Source organism: Oryza brachyantha, chromosome 7 (assembly GCF_000231095.2).
Source record: "Oryza brachyantha chromosome 7, ObraRS2, whole genome shotgun sequence".
NCBI classification, from domain to species: Eukaryota; Viridiplantae; Streptophyta; class Magnoliopsida; order Poales; family Poaceae; genus Oryza; species Oryza brachyantha.
In genome coordinates, this window is record NC_023169.2 from 481,964 (window position 1) to 502,086 (window position 20,123).

Here is a 20,123-nt window from a genome sequence, read left to right on the forward strand (position 1 = left end):
ACAAATACAACCAATTGGGCATTCACTTGGCACCTGAAAATTACAAGATTTTTTTTTACCCATCAATCGCCTAATAATAACAATAAAACAGAGTACTAAATAAGGAAGATGCAATTTTACCTTCCAAGGCTGTATGTCCACTGTAAGTTTTCTTACACCAGTACACATCCGTAGCACATGGAATACACAAGCTCCAAAAGCATGGGGCCGTGATGATAACCGCAGGTGCAATTTCTCCACACGTGGAAGCATAGTTATGTCACCCATCATGTATTGATCGTTATCGAGGTTCTGTCACAGTAAAATTGAAGTTGGTCAAAAAGAAAAGGACCATATATCATAATGCCATGAAAAACCACAAGCATCTTGTTTTCTTAAAAACAACGCAAGGGAATGAGGCTAAAAAAAATTTATCTAGCATTACTCTCTCTCTCCCTCTCCCTCTCTACAAACAAAACAAACTTGAAGATTTGAGCCCCAAGCTTATAAATAAAATAATGTTTTTTTTGAGGATGGACTATTACAGTTGTATGTGTAAGCTGCTGTGCATGCTTTCTATATACACCTCACACCTCTAAAATCAATATATGGTAAGTATGAACTGGTATAATGTGGACCCACTAAAAAACAATGAAGGATTGTATATATTTCTGCCTCTCATCCAATTAACATGGGAACTCTAGCCCCTGAGAACAAATGTAGTAGCTCCTTTTTAAGCATCATTTTTAATTACAGATAGAGAATGGCCCATGCAAGTAAAGTAACACCACTACTTGCGAGGGAATCTCAATATGCTGCACAAAGAGCAAACACCTCATGGTCAAACTTGTCTACCACTTTTCAAATTTTGGCCTTGCTGTAATACTAAAGAAGTGCTGCAGCATGTTATAAAATGCTAGTCATCATCAAACAAACACTATCATGACCATCAAGTCACACCCGTTCTGACCTAAGTCATAGTGTTACTTGGTAATTAGTCACTCTGCTGCGATGATTTCACATTAGAGAGAGTGCACTCACTGATGGATACACCAATAAAAGGTGAAGAGAGTCGACACCAAAGCGCCGCAACAGACTCGCACAATGCTGATTGAATAGAGAGTTAGGATGTTCAAACACTCTAAGGAGGGTGCTGAGAAAAGTGAGACTTGGCATGCTGTTGATCTGAATTGAGCTCGGATCATATGGCTCCATCCACTCAAATAACTCCAATGCTGGGGCATGGATGTTGGCAATTGGCCTGTTCCATTTGAAGCACCGCGACACTTTTAAACATATAAGCTTCGGCGCCACAATCGTTAGCTGCTGCAAACCAGATAAATCCACCAGCTCTATCAAATCCAACGATAGCGAGTACAAGGTGAGACTATCCACCCCACGGGACCCCAGGATAGAGAGATCTGTCAATGCCGGGCAGCGCGGCGACGAGAGGGCATCGCCGATGTCGCATGGGCCATGGAAATGCACATGGATGAGCAGCACCCTGGTGAGCCGGCGGAACACTCCGGAAGGCGGCATCCCGAGGCCGAGGAACCCAAGGCGCATGCGGATCTTGGTGGCATTCTCGAAGCAGGGCAGCTCGAAGACGCCCCTCTCCACGGCGAGCCCCTCCTCGTCCTCCCCCGGCGTCTCGTTGACGAAGACGAACTCGCCGGAGAGGCAGCGCGCGGCGAGGCGGAGGGCCTCGCCGGTGGAGGCGGCGTGCGCGCGGACGGTGACGACGTCGATGCAGCGGAGGGGAAGGTCCGTCCGGGCGGCGTAGGCGGCGAGGCAGTCTCGCACGCGGCCGCAGTCGGCGGGGCCGTTGAAGGAGAACGCCGGCACGGCGAGCCAGACGCGCCGCCACCGGCGGGAGAGGAGGCTCGTCCGCGCGGCCTCGAAGATGGAGTGGAGGCGGTGGAGGATGCTGCCGAGGACCTCGTCGGGAAGTGAGCTCAGGCGGTCCTCGCCGGCATCCATGGGATGCTACTCAGGCTAGGGTTTAGGCGGGAGTGGAATGACTCAATGAAAACCAAGCGAAGCTGAAGCGGAGGCTCCGGCCAAGAAGAGGGAAAGCGAGCTGCTTGGTGTGCCAAAATGTCCAAAATGCCCCCAGTGCCAATACTGTAATTATTTCCCCACTACAGACCAAGAACACCACCGCACCCCCACTCCATTTTACTCTAATCTAAACCCTGAAAAATCTATTAATACTAAAAAAAATGTCTCCATTGAAACTTCAAGCACGCGTGCATATTTTGAATCAAGAGTATAACTATATAGAAGCACACAGTTCATGGTAAACGACCATAACAAGGTAAAACCAGAGTACCACAGCTCTGTCTACATAGTACTGCAATCAGGTAAAAGGTGATACTGAAAGTATCAGCAACAACAACCATTCTTAAGTTTAGTAACTGCGGTTTACCACCAGAAGGTATCACACCAGAAAAAAGTATCAGATGCCAAGGATCAAGCAGCATACTTACTAACCATAATAATGGTCATCAGGTGTCTTGATGAAATTGCTTGGCCGAAATTCATAGAATTCCCCAGTCGTATTGTAGTATACCTCAAAGCAGGCCCCAGGGTGTTCTGCGGCAATTTCGCGCAGTCCCTGGGATGATTCCTCACTTGCATTGGCCATACCATCGACAGTTATCTTCATCTTTTTAAGCAATGGTGCCACCAGAAACAGTAGACTCATGAAGGTAAAATCATGTTTTGTTCCTCTGAAGTTGCGGATTTCTACTTCCTCAAGACCATACACGACAGTTTCCCATTCACCCCAGTCTGGATGCTGATCACACTCGCAATACTGTTGGCAAGGACTATCTTCCTGAAATCATGATACACTATACTCATGACCGATAGATTTATATATGAATAGCAGAAGAAATAAATATGCAATCAGAAACACTAATGATATTTTTAACGGATTTTTTTAGTGTAAATGCCTCAAAAGTCAAAAGTAAGCCTTCTCAATTACACCACTCATATGATGAGGATAACAAATCTCAAGTATACCCTAACTATACTTTCAATGTTGACGTGCCCGAGTAACATATCAGCCCATTACCACCAATTCGAACATCTCCTATATCAACATGACAGTGATGGAGATGAAGTTTGTACTCTAGTACAATATGCAATGACGCATAAAGGAGAATGTTTATGAAACCATAGGTGCATGGCACAAATACCAAAATGGTGTGAGCATAGAGCAAATCTAAATGACAAAACATTATAAACAATCAAATTGATAATACTACATCCCTCTGAGTTAGCAAAAATAACTTCTAAGTTGGAGCTTCTTGCACCTTTGCACATACATCAAGTTCTGTTATTATTTACAAGCTAAATATGAAAATAAAACAAATTTAAGGTTTTAAGCTTCCCACTACAAACCACCATAAAAATGGGAGCTAAAGTATCATATTTAAACCAACAAAGTATATGCTATTAGGAAACCAGGCCTTGGTACTTTACCTTTATGTCATCAAGTAATGTCACTTGAAGGTTTTTAACACTAGGGCATAGTGAGAGCAAATGGAAGACAGAAGTTCCAATTGCATGTCCTCTTGTGTATAACCATAAAGACATGGTATTCATGTAGGGAATTTTGGTTATGGATTCCATCAAATATACGTACTCATTTAAATCCTGTAGTGAAAGGAAAGCAGCAAAAAACAAAAGGGTCATATATGAGAGTACAGGAAATATAGAAGCAATTATTCATCTGTCATAAGGGAGCACTATAATTCAATATGTCATTTGAATTGTTAAAAGGGTTGTGTTAACTCTTTGAATATTCCATAGTCACAAACAAACAGCCGCATAGCTAATTCTCTAGAAACAGACTCTGAGCATGAGTCTCAACACTGAAGATTGATATGACAATATGTGTGGGGTAGAAGGTGCCACTATTTTCTCAATGCCTAAGAAGTGATAAGTCATAAAAATAGGAGGATGAAAGCAGTAGCAGAGTGTCCCCTTGGCTAATAATGTAGCTACCAACTACATGCCTCTGAGAAGTCATCGAAAAAGGAGGATGAAAGCAAATAGCAGAGTGTCCACTTGATAATAACGGAGCTATCAACTACATGCCAAGCCATCACATGAGAATTGGTATAGTTTCGGATGGTACTAGGTAGGTTGCATTTTAGGGGTGATACAGAACATGCAAATTTAGAATTCAGCCTCTGCTTTACACTTCATTTGCCGTCTGTTTGCACAACAATTAGAAATCTCAAGATACTATAAACAGCCAGGCACAGAAATTGTAGGCAGGTATGCTAAAACATACCACTACGAGTCCACAACACCAGCCAGTCACATCAAAATGCCGCTCAAATGCCATATTCCACAGTATACTTGATCATGAATAAGGAAACCTAAATGCTTTTGGTAATGTAATACTATTTGACTAAATAAACAAATGCTCCATTATGATAGCAGATATTTCTCAACTCTCAAGTTCTAAAATAATACTTTATCCATTTCCCCTATTTGAACTGTGTGTGTTATAAACAGTTTATTTAGCTTGCGCTGCGCATCCCTAACCCAATTCCACTTGCCAAATACAGAACTGCCAATGTCCGACACTCGCATTTACGTCTAAGAAGCACTACAAAGCATACAACAACGGAACCTAAATAAGAACATAATAAAAATATACCATTCCTGTAACTACATTGCCTATTCCAGCCATGCTTCCCCCATTGACTAATCATGATCGTCCGATTTCGCGGATAGAGTAAGAATCGTTTCGACTCCGAAGATGTTTTCGCGCCATATTTTCGCTAGCTTATTTCCACATCAAAGAGCAGCCACAATAAAGAGCGGAGCAGGTGTACTCACCCAATCATAGCTCAGCAGGAGGTCTAGACGGGAGACAGCACAGAAGTGCTGCAAGAGCAACGCAAATTCCTGAATGGTTCTGCAGCCAGGCCGACCATAGACAGGAATGGTGAAGATGGTGAGCTGCAGGAGGTGCATAACGCCGATGAACAGCACCGATTCAGGATGAAACCGATCACCCCATCTAAGAAACTGCAGAGCCGGGGCAGTGATTGAGCAGAACCACTCCTGGATGTAATAAAAGCAATAGGACACTTCGAGCGTCGTGAGCTTTGGCGTCAGAAGCGAGAGCTCCTTCAATCCAGCCACGAACTCAATCTCGAAATGCTCGAGCGACTCCGAGTAGATGCAGAGGACGTCGAGCCCCGTACACATTGCGATGCGGAGGCGGCGCAACACCGGGCAGCGCGCCGGCGAGAAGACGTGGCCGAACTTGCCCCTGCCCTTGTGGTTGAAGTCGAGGTGGTCCAGGAACATCTCGGTGAGGCGGGCGAAGACGCCCGAGCGCGGCAGCTCCAGGGGGAGGAACTCCAGGTACAGCCAGAGCTTGGCGGCGGTGGCGAAGCAGGGCAGCTCGTAGGTGGGGACGAAGTAGCCCGTGCGCTGAGCGCCCTGTACCCCCGTGAACACCACCACCACGCGCCTCTGGGACAGCGTGTTCCTGAAGTAGACCACGCCGTCCTCGGCGATGCGGCTCGCGACGTGGTGCAGCCAGGTGGCCACGGCTTCGGCGGGGGCGTCGCAGCACACGACGTCGACGTGGCGGAGCACCGGGGCGACGTTGGCGGCGATCCCGGGGCCGACGCAGGCCGGGGCGGAGGGGAACAGGAAGAGCAGCTTGGGGAGCTTGGAGGGGAGGCGCCTCCAGCGGCGGGAGAGGACGCCGGTCTGCCCGGCGGCGGGGGTGGAGCCGAGGCGGAGGAGGATGGAGCAGAGGATGTCGTCCGGGAGCGCGCTGAGGCGATCCTCCTCTCCACCGTCGGTGTCGGTATCCACGGGGACCGTCTCTGTCTCCGTCTCGATCTGGGCGGTGACCTCGCCGGCGGCGTCGGCCATCGGAGGCGGCGGCATTTCGGGCTCGGTGGAGAGGGGGAGTGAGTGACTGTGTGTCAGAATTTATCGGCGTCCGTGTCGCCAAAAAAAGAAAGTAGGTTGAAGCCCAATGGGCCTCTAGGCTAGCCAATTGGGCCGGACTCAAGCCCATCTTTGAGGCTTCATGGGCCTTTCCACATTGGCATTTCAAGTATAGCTCTGGAACATATCAATTGATAATGGGCATTTATAAATTTGCTACTGTTTTTTCTAAATTGCAAAGATGCCACTCAAATGATCATTCTAGTGATATTTTTATAATTTTCTAGTGATATTTTTATAATTTTCTAGTGACAGTTTTAAAATAAATCAGTGGCAAATTTATAATTGTCCTATAAGAAAATGGTCATCACTTTTTTATAAAAAAAATTGACAACTTTTACTTTATTCCAATAAACCTTCACAGAGTCTGAACATTTTTCCAAACCAAAATTGTGAACCCATTGAAGAGAAACATGGTGATGAAACAATGTAGTACAAACCTCGAGCAAGTCCAAATCTGAATCACCCGTTTGCCAAACATTTCATGAATTATTGATACTTATTACAAAGCCATTGTTCAAGGGGAAAAAAAAAGAATGACATTATTATGTCAAACAAACAACATTACAACATACACGTATACAGCTCTATGAAAAAGCATTCCACAATCTAGACAAAGTTGTTTGAACAGTTTCTGGGTATGGTGAAACAAGAGACGCTAACAACTCAGCCAACCTATAATATGTGCTGAAATCACTATCAACTCATGTGTCAACACAAGTTAAGGCCGCTACAACCGATCCTGTGGTGCTGAATGCCGCACTGACATCTGCATAATCTTTCAAGTTCCTGCTTGCTTTTATTGATGGATACAGCCAGGGCTTGATCTTATCAACAAATGTGTCAGGATCTGGAGACAGAATGGCCTCCCAATCAACCTGAGTCCCCTGAGGGATGCTAGCCGTGACATCCATGGTTGCTGCCAGAAATAAGCCAAGCAACACCACATAACCAACGACAGCTGAACCTCTTGAAAGTGGCATGAAGTTGTACCTGCATCCTCCACAAAATCAATTACCATATCCTTTTTGGGTGGGGAGAGAGAAGGGAGGTTGCAGTAAGTACCAATAATATGTCATTCGTAATATTGCTGCCTTCACAGCATCAAGCGTATCAGGGTCACGAGTGGGGTTTGTGTCACTACAATATGCATCACAAATAGCCTGCAGTATCACATGGTTATTAGTTTGTCTCGTAGTATCATATTACGTCTAAACACATGAGGTCTGCTGCAGAATGAACTCTTCCTAATGAAACCCATGTGAAGTTCCAAGATTCCCCAACATATAATTCAACAAGGTATCACAAAAAATCAAAAAGGCTCACTGAACATGTATAAGCTCTTCCATAGAAACCTTTTCAAATACCTAGTAAAATCAAGACATCATAGACCAACAAAGTTACACTACAATAAATCTAAACTGTACCTCCCAAGCTGCAGTCATTTCTTCATCATATTCCTCCCATCGTGATGGTGTACAAGGCGTCCGTATTGCAAAGTCAAACCCTGTCTTGCCCCTGCGATGCCATCAATACAAATAAGCAGGAAAGCAGGAGCGTGTTATAAAAGAAAGAGAAGTGATTAAGCAACTGACATGTTTTGAGTGGTAATCCTTGTCCCTTCAAGACGCCTCCTGAAAGAGCCCATGCTTTGTTATTAAATAAGCACAAGGTAGCACAATACTGTGCCTAAGAATCTAAGTACCTTGCTGCAGTTTCACATCGGAGAACTAACAGATACTAGTAAATATTCAAGCAAGTAAAAGGTAATTACCCCCGAAATGCAATGCTGTCACATCTAGTAGAGACCCAGTAGGTCTCACCAACTATATAGTACAAATCTGAGCATGATGTCGCAACTTCTATCTGCAGGTTTAATTATCATTAGAAAATAAGCTTCGATGTTATCTATTCAAATAAAATGATACAACAAACAAAATATACTAAAATCAATCAAAGTCCTGATGAACACAGAATACATCAAAATGAATCCTGTCCTTCAGATCTGCTTGATACCACTGCTTATGTTGCTTATGTTAGATATATGTAATGGAGAAATACTAATGTAGCATTATACAGATGCTACATCACCCTGATCGCCCTTTTGGAAACTTTCCTCAACACTAATGTGGCATGCTAGAACTTTTCTTTTGTTTCTCTCAGAGCTTGGAATTGTATCAACTTACTCTAAGTGCAAAAGAAACATTAATATGGCAGTATAACTTACCTTTTTTAACTTTTCAATATCAGTAAGGAAGATTGCACGATCCTCCGCATTATTGACATATTTCAAGTCAAGCATGATATTCTTTGCAGCTTCCAAAACTCTGCCATATAAGACAAAATTAGCTGAGACCACTATTGATCCACTGCAAAATAACAAATAGTGACCATTTCCTAACCTTTGGTAATATGGATAGTAACGAATTATTTTTGCTTGGCCAAGAAGCATTGGGGTATGAGAACCAAATCCAGAATTGAACTCTTCACTGGAAGTAGAAGTTAATCAAGAGAATGATTGGAAAAAAGGAAATATGTAAGCATGAGAATTATTGAACAATTTATTCCTTGTACAAGAAATTAGCTTACCTTAGCTTATTGATCCAAACAACTGGATCACAAGGTTCAGAAATTTGTCTCCATTTAACAGCAATATTATAAACGTCATGCCAGGAGAGAGAGATCCCAGAGGAAACCCTGTCTTCATTTGGACTGGATGTTGGTGATCCAGACAAAGTACTGGTGCTACAATAACCTCCCCTGTTCTGGCTCGTGTTAAGCTTATCCCTTCTCCTAACTAACTTGGCATTATTCTTTGGATTTCTCAGAAAGCGCCATGCTTTGGAAATTTTCTGGGCAATCTCAATAGCAGCCAGCCCAGCCATTCGGTACTACAAGAACAAAATATACTTATATATCATATCACTATTCAGTAAATGAAACTATTGGGTGTGCAGTACTTATAAAGCAAAAGTATCAGAATCTGGAGTGGTTTGATATTCATGATTTATTAAAAGCATTTAGCACTGAAAGACCAGATTAATCAGCTGAATCATGAGTTAAAATCAAGTCACTCCTTGCTAAAATAACAAAATGGGGCAGAGCTCTTAGACTTAAACTCTAAAGGGACAAATTGTGACACAAAAAAGCACAAACAAGGAGTAGTTAAGTGCATCAAAGCCAGAATTGGTGTATTCCCCAACTTTCACTAGCATGTACAGAAAGGGAAAAAAAAGGAAATGGCCTTTCATCAAAAAAAAAATTATTTCACACAGGAAAGAACCATCAAAGTTAGGAGAATTAGTTGGCCTATTAAAAATATAATATAGTTCAAAAGGGCTCTTCCGTATAGCTTGAACACAATACATTTTATCTTCAACAAATCTTTAGGCGCCCAAATAAGAATTAAATAGAAAACAGAGTGAAATATCTATAAGCAAACTATCAGGTTTATTTACTCTTTAGTGATATCCTCCACAAGAATGTAACGCAATCACCCGGTGGTCAAAATACGGGCCCATTCTACAGAAGTACAGATGAACTCAGTTGGGTACAAATATAAGGACCATGTTTTGCCTTATCATGGGCCATCAATCTAACATAAAATTCCATTCCATTAAACAAAAAGTGTGGGTAGACATTTACATCCCCCTTAATTGTATGAAACACCATATCAGAGATGTTTATCATTTTAACATGGTAACTTGGATGGTGAAAAGGAAATGTATAATCTGGTAAGCTCGATGAGTGATACCTGGCGTTGATTTGGCAAGAATCCACGACAATTATATTGTATCTTCTTCCCAATTGAATCTGCAGCAAGGATAAGAGTTGTTTGATGCTTTGTGAATTTGAAGTCTTGCTTGTTAAGGCGCCCACTTCTCAATGAGATCCGTAATGGTGGTTGGCGATAAACCTTTTCAGCCACATTTTTAGGATGTAGTCTTTTGCACCAATATTCCTATATTTCACATAAACCTTTAGTTAATGCAACACAAAGACCAAAGTTCTGCAGTAGATTTAAGAAAAAATACAACCTTGAACAGTGGGTCAACATCATCATCAATGTTAAACTGAGAGAACTCTAAATTGGCCTTTGAAGCAATATACAGAGCAATTTCCTTCTGCAAGGAATATCAAGCAAGAAAACCAGGGTTAGTAGCAAAAGAAAGTAAGACACAATGACATGACCCCAGATATAGAACAGAAGATAAAGTCAGTGAGTAGAAAACCCGTCTCCAAGGCAAAGAAGTGCTTGTGTTCAGTTAAAGCTGCTTGATCTTGAGCAAACAGAAAAGTGATGATTATGCATCATGCTAGTGCTAGTATGTAAAGAAAACTCTGGCTCCATCTGTACAATTATAAGATAAAACCCACAGAAAATTTTGAACTCAATATGGAATTTGCATTCCTAATGTTGATTAGGAATCTGATACTGTAACTATATTTCATCAATTAGCGATAGCTTGTGGCTTCAACAGTTTTCTGTGGATTTCTAAGGCAAAGAAAGGGTTAATACTCTAGTGGTAGTGGGACACAATACCTACATTCTTTTGCATCTGAAATGGAATCAGATTTTTAGAACAAGAGAATTTGTGGTACTGACGTAAAGAACAAGCTCCATGGAAAAAACAATTGAAAAGGAAGAGATTAGGTACCTGATAGAAGGCCAGGCATTGTAGCACAAATTTATCCATGGAGTCAAGCTCCAAGTCAAGGACATCATCATAGTCTTTTATCTTCAAAGAAAAAAGGTTTTTCGTTAAAAAAAAGCACAAACTGTTCAACCAGCTTCAAAGAGAATAGTAATATACTAGTATATATAACAAAATAGACATATATGTAGTTATGCAACTGATGGCACAATGATAGCTTCGAGTGCTCAGAATCGCTATCATATCTAATAAAGTTTAAATTAGCATTGGCCAGTTCATTAAAGTAGACACGAACATACCGCGGCCTTGTACTCTCCAATCGCATGGTGACAAGAGGCACGCAAATATAGGCACTCTATATTTGAACTCTCATGTTTCAAAGCAACTGACAGATCTTTGATAGCACTCCTGCAATATCAAAAATAGTTTTAAGGGTAGCTTACAAAATAAATGTTTAAGACGGGAACTAAAGCAGACAAAACTATAGTCATTACTCATTAGCCCAAACCAATGAAGGCAATCAATGTGGTAGCGGAAAAATATTAGAATATATATTATATTTGATTTGAAAACTAAATTTCCAAACATATATCGTAATTTTACAGAAAACACATGGAAATAGGCTAAAGCAAATATGAACTAAGCCATTTTATGGTTCTACCTTAAGTTGGTAAAAAAAACAGGAAACCCATAATCAAGATTATGTTAAAGTTTACAGGTACCAAAGATGGCAGCTTCTATGTAACTAGATCATATTCATGCTCTGAATGCACCATCAAACCATGTGATCATTTAACTAATTGACTAGACACCAAATACTATGGTACTAAAAGGAGAGTAACTAAACTTAGATATATTATCAGTAGTAATCACATCAACATCCAACAGTATGCCCACTAAATTAAAGAGACCTAATGATTATGAATAAATAATGAAAATAAGTCATATATGTATGACTTAAATAGGAAAAGGAGGTACATGAAAATAAGTGTGGGCTAAAAATGTAGATGTTAGAGAGTTAATATATGTCTACACGCTCCATGGTAGAGAATTCCATGTTATTATAGCATGGGAAATAAGCACCAGCAGAAAGGGTTACCTATGTCTACCCATTCCATGGTAGAGAATTCCACGTAGATGGTATGCTTTTCCAAAGCTACAGAAAACCAAGCAAAACACATAAATGGACAAACAAATAAATCAATCAATCAGGTAGATAAAAGAAGGAACACCAAATACACAAAATTTACCTCACATCAATTTGAAGAACTTTCTCGATGCAATTTAACATCTTCTCTGGACAACCTATATCGAGATAAAGCTAGCACACAAGACCCCCCCACCCCCAAGTAGCAAAACATCAGTTACTTGACACAAGTATGTGTATAGAACTATTACCATGAATGGAAATATGTGTAGATAAAAATAACTTGACAGAATAAACTGTAAGACATGGAAATGCACATGTCTATAAGACAACAGAACTCACCTGAGAAAGGTGAGCCCAACTGTCAAGAAAATTCTCATCAAATTTTATGCCAATGAGATGCTCATCTTCAGCACGTTTGTACTCCCCAAGTGCTGAAAGAGTTAGACCCTATAGCAACAAGAAGATTAATGCTCTGCAAACACATAACAGATTTACTAAATGTTTCGTGTAATTTATGATGGTTAATTCTAATCTTGACATATTTTTAGCATGCAAGTTAACTTAGTCAAAATACAAATCCTGTGTTAATTCACCTGAGTCCCTACAAAAGAAACCTAATGGATAATCCCAAAATTGTTGTATCAGAAATGGATGGAAAAGTGGAATAGAGTGTGTTTTTTTTTTTTTGGTGCACAAGGAAAATATTTCCAAATGGTTATTGGATGAGAGAATTTGAAGTTTGTGGATAACCAACTCTGGAAGGAGGAAAGAGATTTTTCATTGAAATACTTACTAAGTAAGTGTGTGCAGAACTGTTTTTCTTGTCACGCTTCACGCATGTTGAGAGATCTTCGAATGCGGCATTGTAGTCCTTGAATTTGAAGTTCACAATTCCTATGGCATGCAAGGATATGCTATCAGAATAAAAGAGTACAGCATGCTCTTGCCGTCTATAGTCTATTATACATATGGCTTTATTACTAAAATGCAGGAAACCAGGAATCAAGCATAAATGTGAAGTGGAATTTGACCATCAGTAAAACTTACCCCTTTCATGTAAAATATCAGGAGAATTTGGTTCAAATTCCAATGCTTTAGTCAAGTCTTCAACAGCCTGAAAAGAAAATAATTAATGTGTAAGTTACGATGTTTGGCAATGAGTTTAGATAACCCTAACTGTTTTTATTTTAAATATTGAATTCATGCTAGTGTTGAAATTGCTCAAGCTTGCCTCGGTGAACTCTCCTAAAGCAGCACGAGCTTGTCCCCGCCGCTTCCATGCCTCGCCAGCTGATGGATTTGATTGTATAGCCTGCCATCAAGGAAAGGACATAAGGTCATTATACACAACTCAAAATGAAAAGGTTAAACATATAAAAGTTCAACCTTGGTGAAGTCAGAAATAGCAGAATCCAATTCTCTTTGAAAAGCATAAGCTGTTCCTCTTCCAATCAGTGCCTCTGGATATGTTGGAGTTTCTCGCAGTATCTAAACAGATCAGAGATAAAATGTCAGCTCCCTTTCCAGTTAGAACAAATGAGCCAAAGAAAAACCTGGTATTAGATAAATACCTGATCAAAAATGGATATTGCTTGGTCATACCTTCCTTCATTCACCTGAATAAGTATTGTGCAGGGATAATGGTCAAGCTATGAGTATAACATATCCTCCTAAATACTTTCAAAACCTTGAACAACAGGTTGACAATCTCTAACAATCGTCCCAAGGTAAAAACAGAATGCAATTGTTGTAAATGCAAAATTTGAAATCTGAATATGACTGTTCAGCATTTGAGTATCAAAACGTGCAAAACACACCAAAACATAGCCTTACCAGGCTTTTCAAATGTTTGGTGAGACTTTTATCTACAGTAATAACCAAAGCCATACTACTTGAAAAACTATGATGAGGTATTATAACAAATGGTAAGTACCTGTGCGATGCCTCGGGAAAGGCGGAAATCCAAGCTTATGGATTTTGATGATTTTGATATTTTTGAAGCAAACAGTGTTTGATCTACTGCTACAGTTTCACCATTCACATCTTCAGTTTGACTGTTTATTTCTTTTCTACCTTTTGCTTTGCTTTTCTTATCTGGCTTTGGAGTTCTCTTGGGAGTATGATGTGTTTCTGTGGTATCTGTTTTTGGACTGCTGCATTCTTTATTGCTGTCCACTTTATTATCATTAGCCAACATCATGCCACCATTCGATATAACTCCAGAATTCCCGATATTTTCTTCACAAACAACCGTTTTTGTATCAGCCATTGTAGTTGCGGTGAACGATGTGTCGACAACACGATCTTCTGATATAACAACTTTGGTATCACATGGTGATGCATCCACAACACGATCTTCACACTCGATCGTCTCACTGATTTTAACAGAAGAAACTAATTCTTCCAACTCAAGCAATTGTTTCAGGTCCATTGTATCACGAACAGCAATCTCATGTCCTTGCTCCCAAACAGCCAAAGCTTCCTCTCTTTTCCCTAATGCCAACAATGCCTTGCCTGAACCAATATATATATCATCATACAAAGTTTGCCACGGGCATTTGCCTCAGTAAAAGAGTATCTTGTTATAGAAAAAAGATGGATCACTATCTACATAAGTCTCATTGCAGATTCTTTTTCCATTCAAGTGTGTTTTGGGTACAGGTCAAGATACTAGCATGGAAGAAAAGATAATCCAGAAATGAAACAAAGCATATATAATGCAGGCCGATACCAAATCCACGGGCACTGCCTACGGTCATCATTCTCGAGATACTTTATAGAATAAATAATAAATCAATGAACCATACCTAACGAACAATATAAAGTCGCACTGCATTTTTTTATCAGTTACATGCACTGATGAGAACACTGAACTATCCAGTACGCGTGCGTCCATGAGTCTAACAGACAGGCACACAAGAATTTATCAGGGGCATGCTTCATGCTTGTCTGTTAACAGTAAATGTTCTTTACAATGAAAATGCACTTAAATACAACACAAAACTATCAGTATATGTCAAACAACTTTTGTTGGCGATCTGCGGTTACTTGTATTGTGAATTCTAAGGGAATATGCACAAAATGGAACTTTTGATATACGCCGAAAGACTAGATTTAATGTTCAAAAGTTAGCTATGCCACAGTTACAAGAGTTGACAACAAGGTTTAAACAGAAACTTTACTCATCCACTCTGTAAAGTTAAAAAAAAAAAAAAAAAGAACTACCACAAACCGTGCAGTGGCATTTCAATGCTAGCTTACACTCACCCACCAGAAATTATTATCACTTCAAAACCATGAAAATTATCATTTGAGTAGAGTTAAACTTTCTAGTACATTAGAAGTAGATAAAAGGACCTTGCAGTGCTAGCTCATGTTCAGATCATCTCAAAATGTTGATTTCCTGGAACACCATAATAATTACTTGCTTACGATGGCATGTTTTCAGTGCTTTGCTCATAATTCGTTCAGGGCCTTAATAGGTTTGTCAGTAAAAGAGGTGGTCTTTCCAGTACTTAAAATGTAGTCCAGAAGGACCAGAAAATGCAAAGATACCCAAGCTGGCTAGAGGGACACAAATTTTCAACTCTATAGTTTGGCTGAGAAAGAGATTTGTAGTCAGAAATCAGCTTTAATTTAGCAGTCAAATTTAACCTTGTACTGCTAACCACAGGGGCGTGTGCGTTCCATTCAAGCAGCAAAGAAGACTTATTATTTGTGCATCTTTCAAGAAACAAGAAATGGGGGGTTCCATGCTCACAAAAAGCACACCGTTTTGAAGATTCATAAGGTATCAAAGGACTACTAACAAAACAATCACGGTTATGAATCCAATACGCAGCAAATGAACATGACGAGTTAATTAAACTACTACTGGCAATCCACAAAGAAAAGCAAGGGAAAACAGGAGGAGGGGGGGCGAAGAAACCTTTGAGCACGTAGGCCTGGAGCAGCGCCGGGTCGAGGCCGAGCGCGCGGTCGCAATCCTTGACGACGTGCTTGTGGAGCTCGAGCTGGGAGTAGCAGAAGGCCCGGTTGCTGCGAGAGGCGGGCACGAATCCGTCAAAAACCCCTAGAGCAGACGAGAGATCCCGTGGATCGGGGGAGGAGAGCCGAGCCCATACCAGAGGTCGTGGATGGAGGAGGAAGGGGAGCCGGCGAGGAGCGCGTCGAGGATGCGGATGGCCTTGGACCAGTTGCGGGCCCCGCACACCCGCGCCAGCTCCGCGCGCTCCGAGCCCATCGCGGCGGCGGCGGCGGCGGCGGCGGCCGGTCGCCGGGGAGGAGCGAGGCGAGGATTGATTTGTGAATACTTTGCGACGCGGATGGATTTGTTCGTTGTTCGTCTCGCTCTCGTGGTAACTTTAGCGAATGGGCCCCTCTCCTTTCGGTTTTTTCTGAATTTTCTTTTTTTCCTTTTTCTTTTAATTATTATTATTGCTTTTCTCTCTGTGTGTGTGGAGGGAGGCTGCTTGCTTTGGTGCGTTTGGATGAGGTGTGATTAGTGACTTTTTCCCTAAAGCCCCTCATATATTAAGAATTTTTTATGGTGATTTACATTCAGATCCCTATGCTATGTATTTGCAACGATTATCTGCTCCGCGCTTTGAAAAAATATGTTTTCTCGACAAAAACCGTGTGTTCTATTGCTTATAAATAACCTGTTTTAATCTATTTGTTAGATTAAAACAAATATTTTTAGAAGTTTGACAATTCTCGTCCTAAATAACAAATATTTTTGACAGGAGAGTAGATAATTCATGATAATAGCCCGCTTGATAATCTAAAACAAAATACTGTGTCCGTTTGCCTTTTATTTTAATTTATGCTCTCTTATTCTTCGGCACACGCTTTTCAAATGGTTAAACATGTTGTTTTTAAAATTTCTATAAAAATTTGATTTAATAATTATATTAATCTATTTTTAATTTTTCTAACTATTTTTTAATTAATTGTGCATAAATCCTTCGTTCTGGTTGTGTGTCACCGGGGAGGGTTTTCAACCCCTCCTCCTGAAAGAAACCTGGCGTATAAACTGGATTGTTTTATTTGGAAAATTTTATGTATGGTTTTTTAGGTGAAGCCATACAACACGGGAAAACCATTCATTAATTAGTGACATCTTGTGTCTTGTGACATAAGAATTTAAACAATTTTGATATTTCAAAGTTAAGCAGCCTACCCTATTGGAACCAACCTTTTCCCTTTTTTCTTTTTGTCCAGGAACTTATACATGTACAATCTTGCTTTTTATTCTATTATTTCAAACAACAACAAGATTTTTAACTCGGTTTTTATACGTTTGTTTCCTAAACTGATAAGCATTGTGGTTTATATATATATATATATATCCCGTCTTTCTAAATTATATTGTTTACCTTAGAATTGTTAATTATATCGTTTATATTGTTGAATTAAATAGCTCCCATAGCAATCAAAGAATATTTATTATCTTACAATAAAAAGGAACACGTCCTAAGTGCATAACTCTTGGAAGAGGTTGATAAGTGCTAACCAGTGGACCTTACGAATTATCTTCCAAAACTACGTAATATTATACTCGTTTATGTTTAACTACAGCCTTCTGGAACAGAGAAATTAATTTGCGACTACATTTTTCAGATAAAACGTCATTGGCGCTGTTTATAGTGAGAGCCAAATATGGCACTTTGTTAGCCATTTAACATTTTATGTCGTTGTCTTTTAAATTTAAGCTTAATAATTTGTTTATTTAGAAAGCTAAATAAATATATAAAAGCATAAGTAATGTTTAATTTTTTTTGGTGATAAAACAAATCACAACAAGATATATAATTATTATATAATTATTTTTAATAAGACAAATAATTAAATATATGTTAAAAATCGATAATGTTAAACATTAAAAACCATAAGGGCACACATATTTTTTAGATAAAGAAAATTACAACTCGCTAACACGTGACATGCCAACTGAATCAGTCACACATGCACCACTTGAAAATGAATGATAGCCACACCCACATCTATCATGGCCCGTGTCCAAGTCCTTCTTGTTTCAGCTTTTACTACTGTAATTTATATTATATTGATAATCTTAAATAAACAATTAAATTATTATGTTAGCTTATATAATCTAGAGCCTTACATTGCTATAATCTGATATGTTACTCCAAATATGTCTTTCTAAATTATTAAGTGGCTAAAGACCCACTGTCGTTGGGTATTTAAATTAATTACTTATCTTATTATGCATTACCTAATTCGGCTTATGATAATATATCTCATAGGCCTCAAATAATTTAGATTGCAATAATTCGAAGTGAACATTACATTGGATTGTAGGGTACGGTCTGGCCTTAATAAATTAAGACGGCCAGCAATCTTCCTGATGTTAAACTTAATTGTAGACTTGTTGTTTCCGTAAAGAAAAAAAAATACTGCTTTAAGCAGATATATATAGTAGCTAGGCTAGTTACATATGGACTCTTTTTTTTAATTTCGAAATTGTATTTCTAATTGGATTTTTTGTTTTTAATTAATGTAAGATTTTCTAGCCCACGAGGGAAAACGTGATGGTTTTTTTTCTATTACTATTATAAAAATAGATAGATTACAACAGCTCGGTCATGCGGTTTGTTAATGAGGCATTTATTTTTTATAGTGCCGGAGAAGTTACTAGAAAGCTGGAATATATTTTCAGTGTAAATTATGTTAATTAATTAATTGCGGTCAACTGCAACTGTCAACTACTATATGATTAATATTATTAATATCCGGAATGAGACTAATCGTTTACATTTTACATACAAAAGTTGATAGGGCCGGAACAAAAAGGTGCCATCATCATATGGTGTGCAGCTAGGGTATAACCGTACAACACATTAGCTCTCAGTGGGGCTAGGTACCGCACACATCCAACAAATCCATTGACTTTTTGGTACAATGTAATTAACGCCAAGGTTAAACAAAATATATATGCAGTTAACATCCGGTTAATCTCACAGCAGACACAGAGTCAGCTTCATATCTCATCGAGGAGACAAAGCGTACTCTGAATGATAATGTGTCTGAATTTCATAACCAGTAGAGCTAGCTAGAATGCCAGGATCAGATTGGAGATCAGTGTAATTATTGTGTGATTGTGTCTAGTGTCTAGGAGTAAAGCTGGCTGATCCTAATCCAGCATTACTTGCAAACCTCAATCGTCGCAATCTTATGCATATATCTGGAGATAGCAATGGATGCATCATGCATATATCTGCTTGACGACCTGAATTAGCTGCAAATATTATGCATGCTTCTGCATCATCGATCATGCAAATATCTGTCTCGCTATTAAGGATTCTGATGTGCAGTGTTGGTGAAAAAGAAAGACACTTCCGTTTCCATCAAGGCAAGAATCCCAAGCTTCCTTTCAGCTTGGAAGAAAGGCGGCATTACATACATGCATTGGTTTGTCTGAAACATTCAGAGTTTCAGCCGAGCTGCAATGGCCTTGCATCCATGTAATTAAGCAGCTGCTGCCTGCTGCTAGCTTTCATAAAAAGCTAGCTAGTGATCAATCGACTTTTAACTTTCTTTGCTAGCTGATTTTGTGTGCTAATTTATATGCACAAATACATGAGCATTCAGATTCATTAGCTAGCTAAGCTAGCTAGATGGATGGGATCGTGCGTGTTGCTTGAGTTGCAAGGATGGATCATATTCATCATATATATCCCTGGCCGACAAGGTTGCCCGGTCGGCAAGCGAGACTAAGGCTGTGTTAAAAAATTATCTGATTTTTCGTTAGATATTTAATGGTGTAATCAATGTAATAAACTAATAAAAAGTTAAAAATCTACATTAAAAACGTGAGATGATAAATGTTTATATAGAATTTTTTTAAAGAAACGCACAATTTAACAATTTAGAAAACATACATGTAAAAATCGAGAAATAATCGTTCTGTAGTGCTACAAAAGAACACAGACTGGCGATTATATTCAAGCAACCATATTGATTTCGTCAATCTCAAAATATAGCTGACTCAATCTTTCAAGATGTCATAGAAGTAAGGTGTACACGTGTGGTTTCTGTTCTGTTTTGGAATCCATTCATTCATTTGCTTGCCTGATGATGACTTCATCAGGAATCGTGTTAACCAAATCCCCAATTCAAGTAAAAAAAATTGATTTCATCAGGGTCTTGTTTATGATATTGGAAGATCCATCACCTCGAGGCTCTTTTCTGAGGTTCCAACTTGCTCAATCGATTGAACAAAATTTCTCTACTAGTATATTGTATTAGGAACCTTTCTAATGTTACGTACATTAGGAGAGAAGCACAAATTAACACTATGGGATCACTGCTAGCTCCGTCCC

General features: G+C 39.6%; 2 protein-coding genes across 2 annotated transcripts; both read right to left on the reverse strand.

Annotated features, from left to right (window-relative positions):
- Window positions 1-199: 199 nt before the first annotated feature.
- LOC102716146 lies at window positions 200-5,906 on the reverse strand. Its single transcript, XM_015839019.2, has 4 exons — window positions 4,840-5,906; window positions 3,469-3,642; window positions 2,473-2,818; window positions 200-291 (listed from the first exon to the last, which is right to left on the reverse strand). Exons 1-4 carry the CDS (start codon window positions 5,893-5,895, stop codon window positions 281-283), a joined length of 1,587 nt encoding a protein of 528 aa, XP_015694505.1. The 5' UTR covers window positions 5,896-5,906; the 3' UTR covers window positions 200-280.
- Window positions 5,907-6,447: 541 nt separating this feature from the next.
- LOC102716430 (suppressor of RPS4-RLD 1) lies at window positions 6,448-16,141 on the reverse strand. The gene is made up of 23 exons (XM_006658160.3): window positions 15,903-16,141; window positions 15,707-15,816; window positions 13,712-14,292; window positions 13,350-13,394; window positions 13,165-13,266; window positions 13,010-13,090; window positions 12,826-12,892; window positions 12,572-12,672; window positions 12,118-12,225; window positions 11,879-11,949; window positions 11,728-11,784; window positions 10,928-11,036; window positions 10,632-10,712; window positions 10,011-10,097; window positions 9,728-9,934; window positions 8,563-8,864; window positions 8,376-8,462; window positions 8,201-8,300; window positions 7,748-7,839; window positions 7,569-7,607; window positions 7,401-7,491; window positions 7,039-7,136; window positions 6,448-6,966 (listed from the first exon to the last, which is right to left on the reverse strand). The coding sequence occupies exons 1-23, from the start codon at window positions 16,019-16,021 to the stop codon at window positions 6,678-6,680; spliced, it is 3,024 nt and encodes a 1,007-aa protein (XP_006658223.1). The 5' UTR covers window positions 16,022-16,141; the 3' UTR covers window positions 6,448-6,677.
- Window positions 16,142-20,123: the final 3,982 nt, after the last annotated feature.